The sequence below is a fragment of the Octopus bimaculoides genome, chromosome 9 (assembly GCF_001194135.2).
Source record: "Octopus bimaculoides isolate UCB-OBI-ISO-001 chromosome 9, ASM119413v2, whole genome shotgun sequence".
Lineage (NCBI taxonomy): Eukaryota > Metazoa > Mollusca > Cephalopoda > Octopoda > Octopodidae > Octopus > Octopus bimaculoides.
Window position 1 is genome coordinate 42,311,534 of NC_068989.1, and position 15,564 is coordinate 42,327,097.

The 15,564-nt window shown below is 37.2% G+C and overlaps 2 protein-coding genes across 2 annotated transcripts in view; one reads left to right on the plus strand and one right to left on the minus strand.

Annotated features, from left to right (window-relative positions):
• Positions 1 to 15,564, plus strand: part of LOC106870301 (uncharacterized) — a 204,355-nt gene that overhangs the window by 155,911 nt on the left and 32,880 nt on the right. The window lies entirely within an intron of this gene.
• The window catches only part of LOC106870298 (centrosome and spindle pole associated protein 1), a 139,234-nt gene that overhangs the window by 57,056 nt on the left and 66,614 nt on the right, over positions 1 to 15,564 (minus strand). The window contains exon 3 of the mRNA XM_052970909.1: positions 4,332 to 4,433. Coding sequence (XP_052826869.1) covers positions 4,332 to 4,418 — 87 coding nt within the window. The 5' untranslated portion in view covers positions 4,419 to 4,433. The remainder of the gene's footprint in view (positions 1 to 4,331; positions 4,434 to 15,564) is intronic.

The following is a 15,564-nucleotide window of genomic DNA, read 5'->3' on the forward strand; positions in this document are numbered from 1 at the left end:
GTGTGTGTGTGTGTGTGTGTGTGTGTGCGTGTGTGTGTTTATCCCCCAACATCGCTTGACAACCGATGCCGGTGTGTTTACATCCCCGTAACTTAGCGGTTCGGCAAAAGAGACCAATAGAATATGTACTAGGCTTATAAAGTACAAGTCCTGGGGTCGATTTGCTCAACTAAAAGTGGTGCCCCAGCATGGCCGCAGTGAAATGACTGAAACAAGTAAAAGAATAAAAGAAGAATGTCTTATTTTGTTTGTACATAGAATCATAAAGGAAAGTGTTCTGACATGTACCCTAGTTTGTTGACCATTCATCAAAGGACAAGTAACCTCACATTCCTCTGTCCATTAAAAGTCTATTTAATCACCACTATTTAAATCAAACACAAACATTTAACCATGAAGGTTAGATTTATTTGCAAACTCTATGTAACTGACAAGAAGACCTGTCCACCACAACAAAATCAAGACCCTAAAACCAATGTGCCACATAAAAAGCATTGGTGTGGATGCTGGTTCCACATAAAAAGCACCAGTGCTGATGCCAAGTAAAAAGCATTGGTGATGGCACCATGCAAAAGGCACCCAGTATACTCTGTAAAGTGGCTGGCATTAGGAAGGACATCCAGCCCTAGAAACCAAACCAAAACAGCGACCCTGGCCTTGTCAGTTCCTGTCAAGCCATCCAGCCTATGCCAACGTCTAAAACAGACATTAAATGATGATGATGAACACAGTATAGTATATATAAGACGACCCAAGATAAATTTAAAGTTAAAGTACAAACTTTAATGATTTTGCTGCGAAACTTTAAACAGCTGTGAATGTATTGTGTTATGCTTGTTAATCTTAATTATTCAGTCAAGTCATCTACAAATACATGCTTTGAGAATTAGTCTAGCCACTAAGGTGAAATTTTAGTCAGTGTCCCATATAACTAGCCATCAACTTTAGACTCTAGCAGTAGGTACTGATGCGTTGATCAGTGGCTAATGAAACTTGAAATATATCAGAATAATCTGACATATACATACATGAATGCATACACACACACATATATAAATACTCATACATGTATAGATATGTACACATACATATTAATACAAATATGCATACATACACTTCAATACAAATATGCATACATACACATACATATAGAGATACATAGAGGTATGTATACAGACACAAATAGACAGGCATAGATACATGGACACATATAAATGGACACATACACAAATACAAACATACATAGATTAATACACATACAGATACAAACATACACATATAAATACAAACACATGCACACATCTTCTTTCCTACAGGCCCCAGGATCCATAAAGCTGATTACTCACTTTCCATGGTGTCCCACTGAATGGGATGCCAGTCTGCTACATGATTCAAGCTTAGCAAAATTTTTTTTATTTTTAGAGAGGGGATATGTCGATTACATTGACCCCAGTGCTTAGTGCTCAACTGGTACTCAATCCAATGACCGTGAAGGATGAAAAGCAAAGTCAACATCAGCAGAATTTGAACTGAGAACATAAGTATGGCTGAAATGCTGCTAAGTATTTTGCCGAGCATGCTAACGATTCTACCAGCTTGCTACCTTAATAGTAGAATTAATGATGCTTTCAAATTTTGGCACAAAACCAGCATGTTCGGGGGAGGGGTAAGTTGATTATACTGACCCCAGTGCTCAACTGGTACTTAATTCATCAACCCGAAGAGGATGAAAGGCAAAGTCAGAACATAAAGATCAATGAAATGCCAATAAACATTTTGCTCCACTTGCTGCCTTAAAAAAGAATGGAAAGCAAAGTTAGCCTCAGTGGAACTTGAACTCAGAACATAAAGAGTCAAAAGAAATGCCGTTAAACATTTTGGCAAATGTGCTAATGATTCTGTCACATTGTCACCTTACAAGTTGGTTGTACCGACCTCAGTACTTGACTGTTAATTTGTTTTATTGTCCTCAAAGGGATGAAAAATAAAGTTTCTTCAATAAGATTTGAACTCAAAATGTAAAAAAGTCAGAAGAAATGCCACTAAGCATTTTGTCCAATGTACTAATGGCTGTCAGCTTGCAGCCTTTACTTGGATATATACATATATGTACATACATGTACATAGATACACACATAAACATTGACACATGCATGCACGCATACGTCAACAAATGCATACACCCACACATTAAACACACACATACATGCACATCGACACACATGGGTGAATAAACACACACATACACATACACACTATACATTCACACTGACAGATGCACACATGCACATCAACGCATGCATATATGTACATAGATATATGAATGAGGTGGGGATGTAATTATTTTCTATGTTTATATTAAGATAAATCTTTGTGCATATAGTCTTTATGTGCAATAGGATTTCATGGCAAAGATTCGGAATTAGAAGCAGGCACTGAAAATGAGATGTTATCTTAGGCATCTCATACTTGAACCACATCCTGAATGAGCAGGTCCGTGAACCCATCTAGCATCATACTGGACCCTATTAGACTTTCTAATAAAATATGGGTGGTGGTGGTGGTGGGGGGCGGGCTGAGATAAGATGGCTATATAGTAATATCTAATGGCCTTGCAAAACCCATTCTTCAAGAAACTGTAGAGAGAAGAAATGGGAGAGACATTTAGAAAAAAAGATGGACAGACAATGTCAAGTAATGACAAAGCAAGCAGTGAAGATCTTTAGTCTGACACCTAACTATAACAAACTGAAGAAACTGGTGTACAGCATGTTAAACAACATCCCAATGGCTTCATCAGAAGTTGAAAGCCCAAGACAAGACATAGTATTTATATATGGATTGAATTAATCTGATTTTTGTGAGTGTGTATGAGCGTTTGTGCATGGCTTCTTTCTTTTTCCCTTTTCCTTTTAATAAATTTTTTCTATTTTTTTCTTTATTGATTCTACTATCAATGTATTTCCACTACCTGCACCATTCTTGCTGCATTGTTTGTTGTGAACCATATCTAGACCATTTTTTAAAGATGAACTTATTTTAAAATCTTCACTATAGGCACAAGAGTGGCTGTGTGGTAAGAAGCGAGCTGGCAAAAACGTTAGTACGCCAGGTGAAATGCTTAGTGATATTTCGTCTGCTGCTACGTTCTGAGCCCAAATTCCGCCGAGGTCAACTTTGCCTTTCATCTTTTCGGGGTCAATAAATTAAGTACTAGTTATGCACTGGGGTCGATGTAATCGACTTAATCTGTTTGTCTGTCCTTGTTTGCCCCCTGTGTTTAGCCCCTTGTGGGCAATAAAGACATAAGAAGCTTGCTTCCCAACCACATGGTTCCGGGTTCAGTCTCGTTGCGTGGCGCCTTGGGCAAGTGTCTTCTACTATAACCTCGGGCCAACCAAAGCCTTGTGAGTAGATTTGGTAGGCAGAAACTGAAAGAAGCCTGTTGTGTGTGTGTGTGTATGTATATATATATATGTGATTGTATTTGTGTCTGTGTTTGTCCACTCCAACCATTGTTTGACAACCGATGTTGGTGTGTTTACGTCTCCATAACTTAGCAGTTCAGCAGAAAAGACTGATAGAATAAGACAGCTGACTTGATGCAGTTCTCTGACTTTCCAGCTCCAGTTAAACTGTCCAACCCATGCCAGCATGGAAAACACATGTTAAACAATGACAACAATGATGATGACCCTGAAAGGATGAAAGGTAAAGTTGACTTCAGCTGGTTTTGAACTGAGAATGTAAACGGCCAGAAAAAATACTATCAGTCATTTATTTTCCGACACTAGTAACTCTGTCAATTAATGCTCAAAACACCATAAAGAGATAATTTTGTAGATTTTAGAAAAACTATGTGAAGAATGAGGAGTGGCTGTGTGGTAAGTAGTTTGCTTACCAACCACATGGTTCCGGGTTCAGTCCCACTGCATGGCACCTTGGGCAAGTGTCTTCTACTATAGCCTCGGGCCGACCAAAGCCTTGTGAGTGGATTTGGTAGACGGAAACTGAAAGAAGCCCGTCGTATATATGTATATGTATGTATATATATATATGTGTGTGTGTGTGTGTTTGTCCCCCCACAACTTCGCTTGACAACCGATGGTGGTGTGTTTATGTCCCCGTAACTTAGCGGATCAGCAAAAGAGACCGATAGAAAAAGTACTAGGCTTACAAAGAATAAATCCTGGGTCGATCTGCTCGACTAAAGGCGGTGCTCCAGCATGACCGCAGTCAAATGACTGGAACAAGTAAAAGAGTAAAGAGTAAAAGAGAATGAGAGAAAGATAGATAAAGAGAGAGAGAGGGATGGAAGGGGAGAGACTCACCTCAAGATTATTTCTTTCCTTCTGCAGTTTAGTTTTCTGTTCTCGAATAAATTGGTCAATATCAGTTTCTGTCATAGCGGCAACCATTTTTAAGTTACATGGCTGGAAGTATCAAAATAAAACAATATCTAAGGCTTAAAAACAAAATTAAATATGAAGAATGGCAGATTAAAAATACTCTATTATTTTGTGATAAATCTTGAATACTTCTGTAAGGATATAATGTATTTCGGGTTGGCATGTTGGGTAACTATCTTCTATTAGAGCTCTGGGTCAACCAAAACCTTGTGGGTGGATTTGGTAGATGGAAACTAAAAGCTTGTTATGTACACATATATAGATTCATGCATACATACACATTCATATACATATGCACATACATATATACATGCACACACACACACACATATATATATACATAAACACACACGTGTATTCACATATATATATATATAAGTTCAAAAAAGGAAAAAGACAAAAAAAACAACAATGTGAGGACGTGATACAGATTGTGTTACTAGACACTCGGAAAAGGAAAGAAAGAGAATTTGACGTTTTGAGCGGAGCTCTTCGTCGAAACAAAGAAAGTCCAAAGATGGGAAAAAAGGAGGAATATATACATATATATGATTTGAACAGTCACTTTTCCATAATTGTATGGGTTGGATGAAGTTTATTGAGGCTGATATTCAACAAGCCAAATGCCCTTCCTGTCCCCCGACACGTTTGTGTGCATAAGGCATTGAGCTGGCAGAATTGTTAGCATGCCAGGCAAAATATTTAGCAGCATTTTGTCCATCCTTACATTCTGAGTTCAAATTCCACCAAGGTTGATTTTGCCTTTCGTCATTTTGGGGTCAATAAAATAAAAGCCAGTTGATCACTGGCGTTGATATAATCGACTTACTCCCTCACCCAAAATTACAGGCCTTGTGCTAAAATTTGAAACCAATGTGTGTATGTGTGTGTTTATAAGAGTAAGTTTGTATTTCCCTCATCTTCACATGTGTTTTACTAGTTGTACAATGACTTACTGATGGTGCCATTTGTTTTCCAGTTCTCTATGTAAAACATGTCTAGGTTGTTTGTCGTTCAATAGACTGAGAGACTATTACTTCACTCAGAAACAAGTGTGGGGGGTGGAGTGGCAACATGAAGGACGTCTGACTTCTCCCCAATACACTTTCATGTGGTCCTTGTGAGCATGGAAAAGGTATTAAAATGATGTCAATAGGTTCAGCACAGGTCGACCTCATTCAAATTCACTTATGATGAAAGGAGTTCTTGTTATGACTACCTTGTGTTTTTTTCTAAATATTTTATATCTAGGAGCACATTGTACAATGCATCCTTGTTCTTATTTTTTTTTTTAAGATTAAAGAGTATAATTTGGTTGTAACTTTTGGCAGGGTGAGTGAGTATATAGAGTAGGAGTTCCTAATCTGGGGTGCCCACATCTTGTGAAGGTGCAAAGTGGTATTTTCAGGAGTTGTGACAAAGAGATGAGACAAATATCATCATCATCATCATCATCGTCGTTTAACGTCCGCTTTCCATGCTAGCATGGGTTGGACGATTTGACTGAGGACTGGTGGGCCAGGAGACGACACCAGGCTCCAGTCTGATTTGGCAGAGTTTCTACAGCTGGATGCCCTTCCTAATGCCAACCCCTCCAAGAGTGTAGTGGGTGTTTTACGTGCCACTGGCACGAGGGCTACGCTTGAAATGGTGTATTTTACGTGCCACCTGCACAGGAGCCAGTCCATCGGCACTGGCAACGATCTCGCTCGAATGTCTTTTCACGTGCCAGGGAGGTGACGTTGGTAAATATGTATTATAATAATTTCAAATTTTGGCACAAGGCCAGAAATTTCGGGAGAGTAGGTATATAAGTTGATAACATCGACCCCAGTAATTAACTGTTACTAATTTTATTGACCCTAAGGAGATGAAAGGCAAAGTCGACCTCGGCGGAATTTGAACTCAGAACTAAAAGATCGAATGAAATGCCACTAAGTATTTTGCTCAGCATGCTAACGATTCTGCCAGCTTGCCAACTTGGAAATATGTAACAGTCAATTCCTGTGGTGTAAACAAAGGGGACAGTAAAAGAGAGATTCAAGAGAAGGATACAACACCATACACCACAATATGCACACAAATATACAAACGCTACTGTCACACACAGACCCGAAAACAACAACAACAACTGTGTGTATATATGTGTGAGAGAGTAGTGGGAGAAGCATAGGTATATATGTGGATGCCGTTAGCGTTTGTACATGTGAGAACTAAAGGCTTTTATGAAGAACTTGTTTATTCTCAAGTGAAATATATGTAAAATATTCCTTCTTGGTAGTATTCTTTTATTCTTTTGCTTGTTTCAGTCTTTAGAGTGTGGCCATGCTGGGACACTGCCTTAAAGAATTTTAGCCGAATGAATAAAACCCAGTACTTTTTTTAATATTTTTTGTTGAACTGCTAAGTTACAAAGATGTAAACACACCAACACCAGTTGTCAAGCAATGGAGGACAAACACAGATGCAAACACCCCCACCCCACACATATATATATATACAACAAACTTCTTTCAGTTTCTTCCTACCAAATCCACTCACAATGCTTTGTTCAGCCCGAGGCTATAGCAGAAGACGCTTGCTCAAGGTGGCATGCAGTGGGACTGCACCTAGTATCATGTAATTGGGAATCAAGCTTCTTACCACACAGCCACAGTATTGTATCCATGTAATTCTTCAACCTACCAAATTATGTCTTCTCATTACTATGGCCTCACTTTCTGTCTCACCCTCTCGTCTGTTTACATAGTAGACATTGAAACTTTTATTGACCTCCTGCTATATATATATTCTTTTTTTATTTGTTTCTGTTGTTTGACTGTGGCCATACTGGGGGCACCGCCTTTAGTCGAACAAATTGACCCCAGAACTTATTCTTTGTAAGCCTGGTACTTATTCTATTGGTCTCTTTTGCCGAACCCCTAAGTTACACCAACATCGGTTGTCAGGTGATGGTGGAGATGTCTACCAAATCCATTCACAAGGCTTTGGTTGGCGACACATGAATTCTTTCAAGCGAGATTGTTGCCGGTGCCCCTGGGCTGGCTCTTGTGCGGGTGACACATGAGGTTTTTGAGCGAGATCGTTGCCGGTGCCCCTGGACTGGCTCATGTGCGGGCTACACATGAATTCTTTCAAGCGAGATCGTTGCCAGTGCCCCTGGGCTGGCTCTTGTGCGGGTGACACATGAGGTTTTTTGAGCGAGATGAGCGTGGCCGTTGCCAGTACCGCCTGACTGGCCTTCGTGCGAGTGACACGTAAAAGCACCCACTACACTCTCTGAGTGGTTGGCGTTAGGAAGGGCATCCAGCTGTAGAAACTCTGCCAAATCAGATTGGAGCCTGGTGTAGCCATCTGGTTTTCACCAGTCCTCAGTCAAATCGTCCAACCCATGCTAGCACGGAAAGCGGACGTTAAACGACGACGACGACGATATATATATATAAAAGAGATGACAAAAGAATAAATAATTATCTTATGAACTTCATTAGCTGACAGCTGTTTCCACTATAATATGTGGTGGACTTCTAGTTGACTGCTGGAGTAACAAATACATTTAAGCATGCATATATATGCTTAAATGTAATTGTTTTCCAAAATAAATTGCACATCATATTTGAAGCTCTGATGAAACTGGAAGGTGTTACTCAAGCACTTAACTATAAATCCATCACATCTATATTGAGTTCTACACCGGGTTATTAGTCTCACAATGCCTAATTGAAATATATATATATATATATATATATATATATATATCCAAAGTTAGGGAATGAGTAGATGAAGTCCAGGCTACATATGTTTCATAAATAGCAGAACCTCGGCAGTAGTAATTACCCAAATGAAGGGTAATCTTCTAGCTACTCGTTAAGCCAAAGATACCTTAATCAAATGAAGTTTACGTTGTCATCAAGAGATCCCATGTTAACTCACAGGAGATTCAGGGATGAGATACCGAAGGACGAACTCAGGATGCTGAACCTTTCAGATGAAATGACAAAGGACTGAGATACCCGGTCGGTGCCTTGCTGTACTCAAGAAGACTATGGAACCTGGGGTGGTCCCTGGCCTTGCCAGTTCCTGTCAAGCCATCCAACCCATGCCAGTATGGAAAATAGACATTAACAAGGTCTAAAATTTTGTGGGAGGAGGCTAGTTTATTACACTGACCCAGTGATCAACAGCTACTTGTTTTATTGATCTTTGGAGGATGAAAGGGTCAATAAAAGTCAGCTATGGAATTTGAACTCAGATTGTAAGCCAGTTGAAAAGCTTATTGTTGTGTGTGCTACTGATTCTGCCAGATTGCTGCCTTACAGTTATATATTAAATGAATCTTCATTGGTTTTGATGATGAAAATTCAGTTGTTTGATTAAATGAGTCTATTGAATCATTGAATTAGAGTGTAAGTGGCTAAGTATTCCATAGACATGTGTACCCCTCATGTAGAATCTGCACATGACTAGGCTGGACTTTTGAATTACAAGTACAATCCATCTGACAAGCTTCTGTACAGTTTCCATTTACTCAACTTCACACACACAGCTTGGATTGAATCAAGGCTGTAGTAAATGATCAAGATGCCATAAAGTACAATTGAAACAGGATCTTCATGATTAACCACTCCACCGTGCTGCATCCACACAGTTGGATAGACAGAACTGTTGAAGCTAAGTATCTTGATCATGGACACAATACAATGAACAATACTAGGCAGACTGCATTAGGTATCTCCTGGGCAGACTGCTGACAGTGTGTCTTGGTCATAGACATAATACAGTGAACTGTGGTATCCACTTACAGCTTGGTGGACTGGGCTACTGACAGTTAAACGTTTTATTCAATGACACACTACAACGAACTGCACCATTCTATAGTACCTACTCAGAGCTAGGCAGACTGTTGACAGTTAAGTGTCTTCATCATAGACGAAGTACAGTGAACTATAACACATTGTGGTATCAATTTGCTGTTAGATACAATTGAGCTAACTCTAGTACCTACATAGTTATTCATAGACACAATACATCGAACAATACCACACTGTGGTATCTACTTACAGCTCGGTGGACTGAACTTTTGAAGTCGACTGTTAAGTGTTATATATTGAACTATCACCACACTATGTTACCTACTAACACTTAATGAAACTGGACCATCAAGAGTTAAATACATTCCCTAGACACAGAATGTGCTTGTAAATTATGAACCACAGATATCAGCTGGTTGTCCAGTAAGCGAACCTATTTACAAGACCAGTTACTACTGCTGTATGTTTTAGAACAATTATCTTATGTGATATATTTTGCTAATATTCTAGAAGAGCTTGTATGCTACAAGAACCCAAATTTCTGATACTTATTAGGCGTAGGAAATGCCTACATACAAGTGCAAGTACATTATACGTAAACACCTTATAAATACATCCTGTACAGACACAAAGAAACATATATATATATATATATATATATATATATATCGACCGGTACGTAGCTTATAGTCGAATATTGTTTGTCTGGATTCCGTTTACTTTCGGCGTTGAATTTTAGGTATCTAGGGGCACCAATTAATTGTTTGCATCTAATTCATATAGCTTTTTGACGTATCTTTACCGTTTAAATTGCACGACAATTAACCAGTATTTAGAATGTCGTGTGTATACTTGTATATCCAAAGAGAAACTGTGGACGGGACTTGTATTAGTCCGAGTTTCGTTTAGTTGGACTCTACAGTTGAATAGGTCACAGAGTACATATAAAAAACAAAACACAATAGACCTATTTTTATAATCACACAAATATGTGCGTAGATACACAGACACAAACATTATGCAATAAACACACAAAACGTGTACGTATGTAAATACCTATTACGATATATACAATATCCTTTTACTCTCACTATGTGATTAGCTCTTCTATGAACTCAAATCGAAAGATTGCCTCATAATGCATCGAGGACTACATCATTTCAAGTGTTCCTACTCTCAAGACGGTATGGTTGCAGAACATTTGACAGCTATTTCTAGCTGGCCGAGCTACTACTTAAAGGTTTCCCCTAGTCACGTTCATTTTAATTAAACAAACTCTCCGACTGGAGTTGGAACTCGTGTCTATGACATTCCGAGTGACCGAATTATTGACTACCCAACAGATTTTACTAAACTTTGAGAATACAGTGTTTAAATGTTCTGCAGCCCAAAGACAGACAAGGAAATACTCTCAATTTGAAAAGAACCCTGCAAACAGCAGAACAGATAGAGAGAGAGAACCAGGTACTTAATATTACACATCGCCTTACATGGACTCCACCGGAGATTAAGTATATATACAGAAATAATATATGCATACATTCTCACACACAATTGTAAAAGTTAGAGTTCAGCTGAAATTAATTTAAAGTCGCTAAATTAAAACAATTCATTAAAAAGCAGGGCGAAGTAACAGCATATGTAAATTAAGCGGAAAATTTCCAAGACATAGAGAAAAAAAGCGGGGTGGGAAGAAATAGCGGTAATTTAACAAAAGTAAACTAAACAAAAAAGTGTTTGATTAATTAAAAAACAAGTGTCAGAATCTAATTGCTGCCTCTTGCTATATATATATATATATATATATATATATATATATATATATATATATATGCTGCATAAAACAAAGTTATTCAAATTAATATGTAGAAGTGACAATAATAATAATATTACTAATAATAACAGTCATGAATGAAAATAAGTTCAAGGAAAATAAATAGTTTCTATTTACGTTCTAAACGGTGTTACTAGTATTCACGCTGTTGTTTGTTTGGTTGTTAAGGGCATGTAGTGGTAGTAATGCATTGCTAGTAAACACAGTAGTACCGCATTTAATCACGTCATTTATCTCCTCCCACACCTTGTTATATACGGGCTGTCGGAAACACCCGAAGATGATTGGTTGATATTTTGGCAATAATGTTTTTCAAATTTTAGGTATTTCGTATATCTGTGGGTTGAGAGGTGGATCCTATACTTTTCAAGAAGAATTATTCAATGGAAAACAAAATGAATAATTAGATTAAAAAATAGGTGAATCTGTTTGTTAACGCTATGAAAGCTACACACATCTCGTTAATTCTTATTGATATTAAGGGATACCTTAGAGTTTTAACACAGAAAGTAATAAAAAGTTATGAGGTAAGAACTACCGCGGTATGATGGGGACGGAGAGCACTAGACTAATAAAAAAAAAATGAGATGGTCTTGGTGGGAACACTTTTTAAAAGACTAGCATTTAGAAAAGAAGCATACGCCCGATGTCTCAAGCATTCAGCGTTATGAAATAGCAGCTACCTCATCCCGTTTCAAACGGAAAATAAAAAGTAAAGTGTGTGAAGGAACTTATTTTATGTCATCGGCATAGACTGAATCTGTCGCCCCGTTTGAGTTTACCGTCTGGGTTTTTAGAGGAGTCCACATTTTAGTAAGCATTCAAGCCAGGTTTGGTTTTGATCATTTCATCCTTCCCTCTCATGAATTTCGGAGGCCTTGTATGGATTAAGGCACTGCCTTCTCATGGCACTGGCTTTTCTCCTGACTAAAAGTTAAAAGTGAATAAGTTGTTAAATAAATAAAATAAAATAATCGCAACCCAACAATAAACTTCAGTCCTAACCCTAACTTAATCCTTGAGACTTTGGTTCCGCGTAACTTCTGTAATAACGCATGTATATATGAAGATGAAGGAATAGGGGTGGGGAATCAACATATGGCATACCTACACAAGTGTACCCCACCTGATTATATTTCTTCATAACTTTCAGGAAATGGATATTTTCTGACGAAATTTTCTACAAATATTATTCAGGTGGTGTAGATACAAATTATATCAGAATTCAATGCGAAGATCTTTTCAGTATAGGGGAAGTGGGATTTCGGATAATACATCCGAGCCGGTTTTGTTACTTCATAACTTTCAGAAAAATAGGTATCTTTGACTCAAATTTTCTACAAATACACTTCAGCTGGTATAAATTACGATTATATCGGAAGATGATGTAAAAATTGTTGAGCGAGCACACATGCATACTGACGTACATCATATGTCTATAAAATGAAACTTGAAACTTTGGAAAATATATTATGTATTTGTATGAATGTTTGAGTGCCTACTATTTTTTTTTTTTTTTTTTTTTGTAATAAATTCCGATATAATCGTTATCTACAGCACAGATCAACTGTGCAGACATTTGTAAGTATGACCAATAAACTTATTTTCCATGTTAAAAAATATTCTGTTGCAATGCCGCATCACTGGGATATCCGAAAATCAGAACTCTCCGTTTCTAACCACAGTGATAAATGAACACTTCCAAACTTACTGAATCTAGTGAAAAATTTTTCGTAATGTTGACCAATGCTACAAATTTATTCAGATTTTATATATTTTTATTTTCAATTTAATTTCATACTTATTATTTCCTTATTTTGACTCTATCGTGTGTTAGTGTTTTAGACACAACTGTCTGAAATGCCGTGGGGCATCGATATATTCGCAACAAAACATATATTGTGATGAAAGCGAATAAAATAAAAGCATACAAAAAGCGAAATAAGTTTCATATTGTGCCAAAGGAGATGTATAACGGGGTATATATTTAGTTTGTTCATGTACCTACAATATACCACCACTCAATTGTTAATTAAAAAAATATATATATACAAATGAAGACATGAAAAAAGTAGCATGCGTGAAAAAATGCTTTAGAATATTTTTATCTTGAATTCTCTAAATCTAATTACTTTTTAATGAATCTATTTTAATTACTTTCGATTATAAACACACCAAGTAAATAATAGCTCAACTTGATGGTTGCCAGAGGTAACCACTATGTAAACAATGACCAGTACTCTCTCTCCCCAATTCTCTCTCTTTTTCCCCCCGCCACATACACACAGAAACTCTCTTTCTCTCTCTCTCTCTCTCTCTCTCTCTCTTTCTCTCCTCGTTTTCCCCTTCCTCTCGTTGTTGAAATTGTTTTGTTTATTTATTCTTTTTAATCGGAGACAATTTTAGATATCTTATTAAATTAATCATGCTCCATTTTCTCATTTAGTTTGTTAATTATTTCCTTTGCAACTCGTTTTCTCGTGATAAAATCTATTCCGTACAACACCACTTGAAAATAGTATGCGATGGAGTTTTAGAGTGTATATGTGGCTTAGCGGCAAGGGCCCGGAAACAGGGAGTGCAAAAGGAAAGACATCCTCCTGCCCCCACCATTTTTTTCAAATTTTTTTTTTTTTCCAAAAACCCACGTTTTCGGATACAGAGATTCCGGGAAATTGCCAAAAATCGGACTTTTGAAATTTTTGGCCACCCCGTTACGCCTAATTCTTCATTTTTTACTTTTCCCCGTTAAACCTAACCCTAAAACCCCAACCCTAATTTTTTTCAGAATCATAATCTCCATATTTTTCCGCATATTTTGACAAAAAAAGAAAAAAATTGTGAAAAAAAATTTTACAAAAATTTTTGGAAATTTTTTTCAGAATCATAATTTCCGTATTTTTCCGAAAACTTCATCGCCAAAACGAGCGAGTACATAAAAGTTTTTGGAATGATTTAAAGCATTACTTTTTTTTTTTATATATATATAATAATAGAAAATATTGTTATACTTGTGTTTGTTTTGATATTAAGATTTCAAGAAATCGGCCTTGTTTGTAAAAGAATTTGGACCTAAGTTTGCATCCCCTAAGCAAATTTCGTTACCAGGCGACTGGTTAGCAGTCGGCGAACAGAGTTCGCAGACTGGTTTCGAGTCATGACTGAGCCATGTTGGTACTTATAGTCAGACCTAAATTGCACTTATGCTCACATATTTAATATATGTGTGTGTATGCATGCATGTATATATATGTAAAATTCGTTGCTAAAGTTAGCATATTAAAATTCCTTCACATACTGTGCGAACAGAAATGAGAATACAGACATTTCAGGATCCTGACACACAGAAGTAACATGCCAGGCGTACACAAGTGTAATTATTCACACATGCCGACGTTTGTTTTCTCGTAATTTTGAGAAAGAAGACTAGTTTTTAATGAAATTTTCTACATTTGTATTTCAGATGAGGTAGATCCCAGTTATATCGGAATTTGTCATGAAAAATGTTTTCTTTATGAGGTGGGTAGGAATTTGGGAAAATTTACTTGAGACGGCTTTGTTTCTTCATAACTTGCAGAAAATTGGATATTTTCTAATGAAATCTTCTACAAAGACCTTTCGGATGGTGAACATTAGGATTATTTCTGAATTTAATGTGGAAGAACAAAAAAAAAAAATGGTTAAAACGTACCCACCTACATACTATATTTCATAAAATTAGCCACAAGGGATGTACATAGAGTAAAGGTGGCTGCGGGCTGGACAAAGACATTAATGTGATGAGGATGATTACGAAAGGATGAATTAAAAATGAGAGGGGCACCGGCGCCCGCAGACTGATAACCCCTAGAAACGTACCCACATACATACTAACACACATCACATATTGTGTACACACACACACACACACGCACACACACACACATATACACACACACACATACAATGGGTGCTGAAAAGTTCCTGACTTTAAGGGTATTGCGAAAAGCCTGATTGGAGGCCCAGCCTTCCGAATTCTTTTACAGGACTGAGAGAAACTGAAGAACCGCTGCAATAAGTGTGTGAATCTGAAACAGGAATATGTTGAGTCAAATCGTAACTGATCCTCCAGTATTTTCTTTTACCCAAAGCCAGGAACTTTTCAGCACCCCTCGTATATATATAAATACATACATACATACATACATACATACATACATACATACAAAATGAGATTTGAAATTTAGAAAAGAAATTGTGATGTGTGTCAGTGTACACGTGTACATACTCATTTTTTCGCATTAAATTCCGATATAATCGTACCCTAACCATCTGAAAGATATTTATATAAGATTTCATTAAAAAATACCGATTTTTCTGCAAGTTATGAGGAAATAAAGCCGAATTGTGGGATTTAAAAAAAAATCCCTTCTTTCCATCTTCAGAAAAACTTCGCAATAAATTTCAATATAAATGAAATTTACACAATCCGAAGCGCTTATGTAGAAAATTTGATTGAAAACTAGCAATT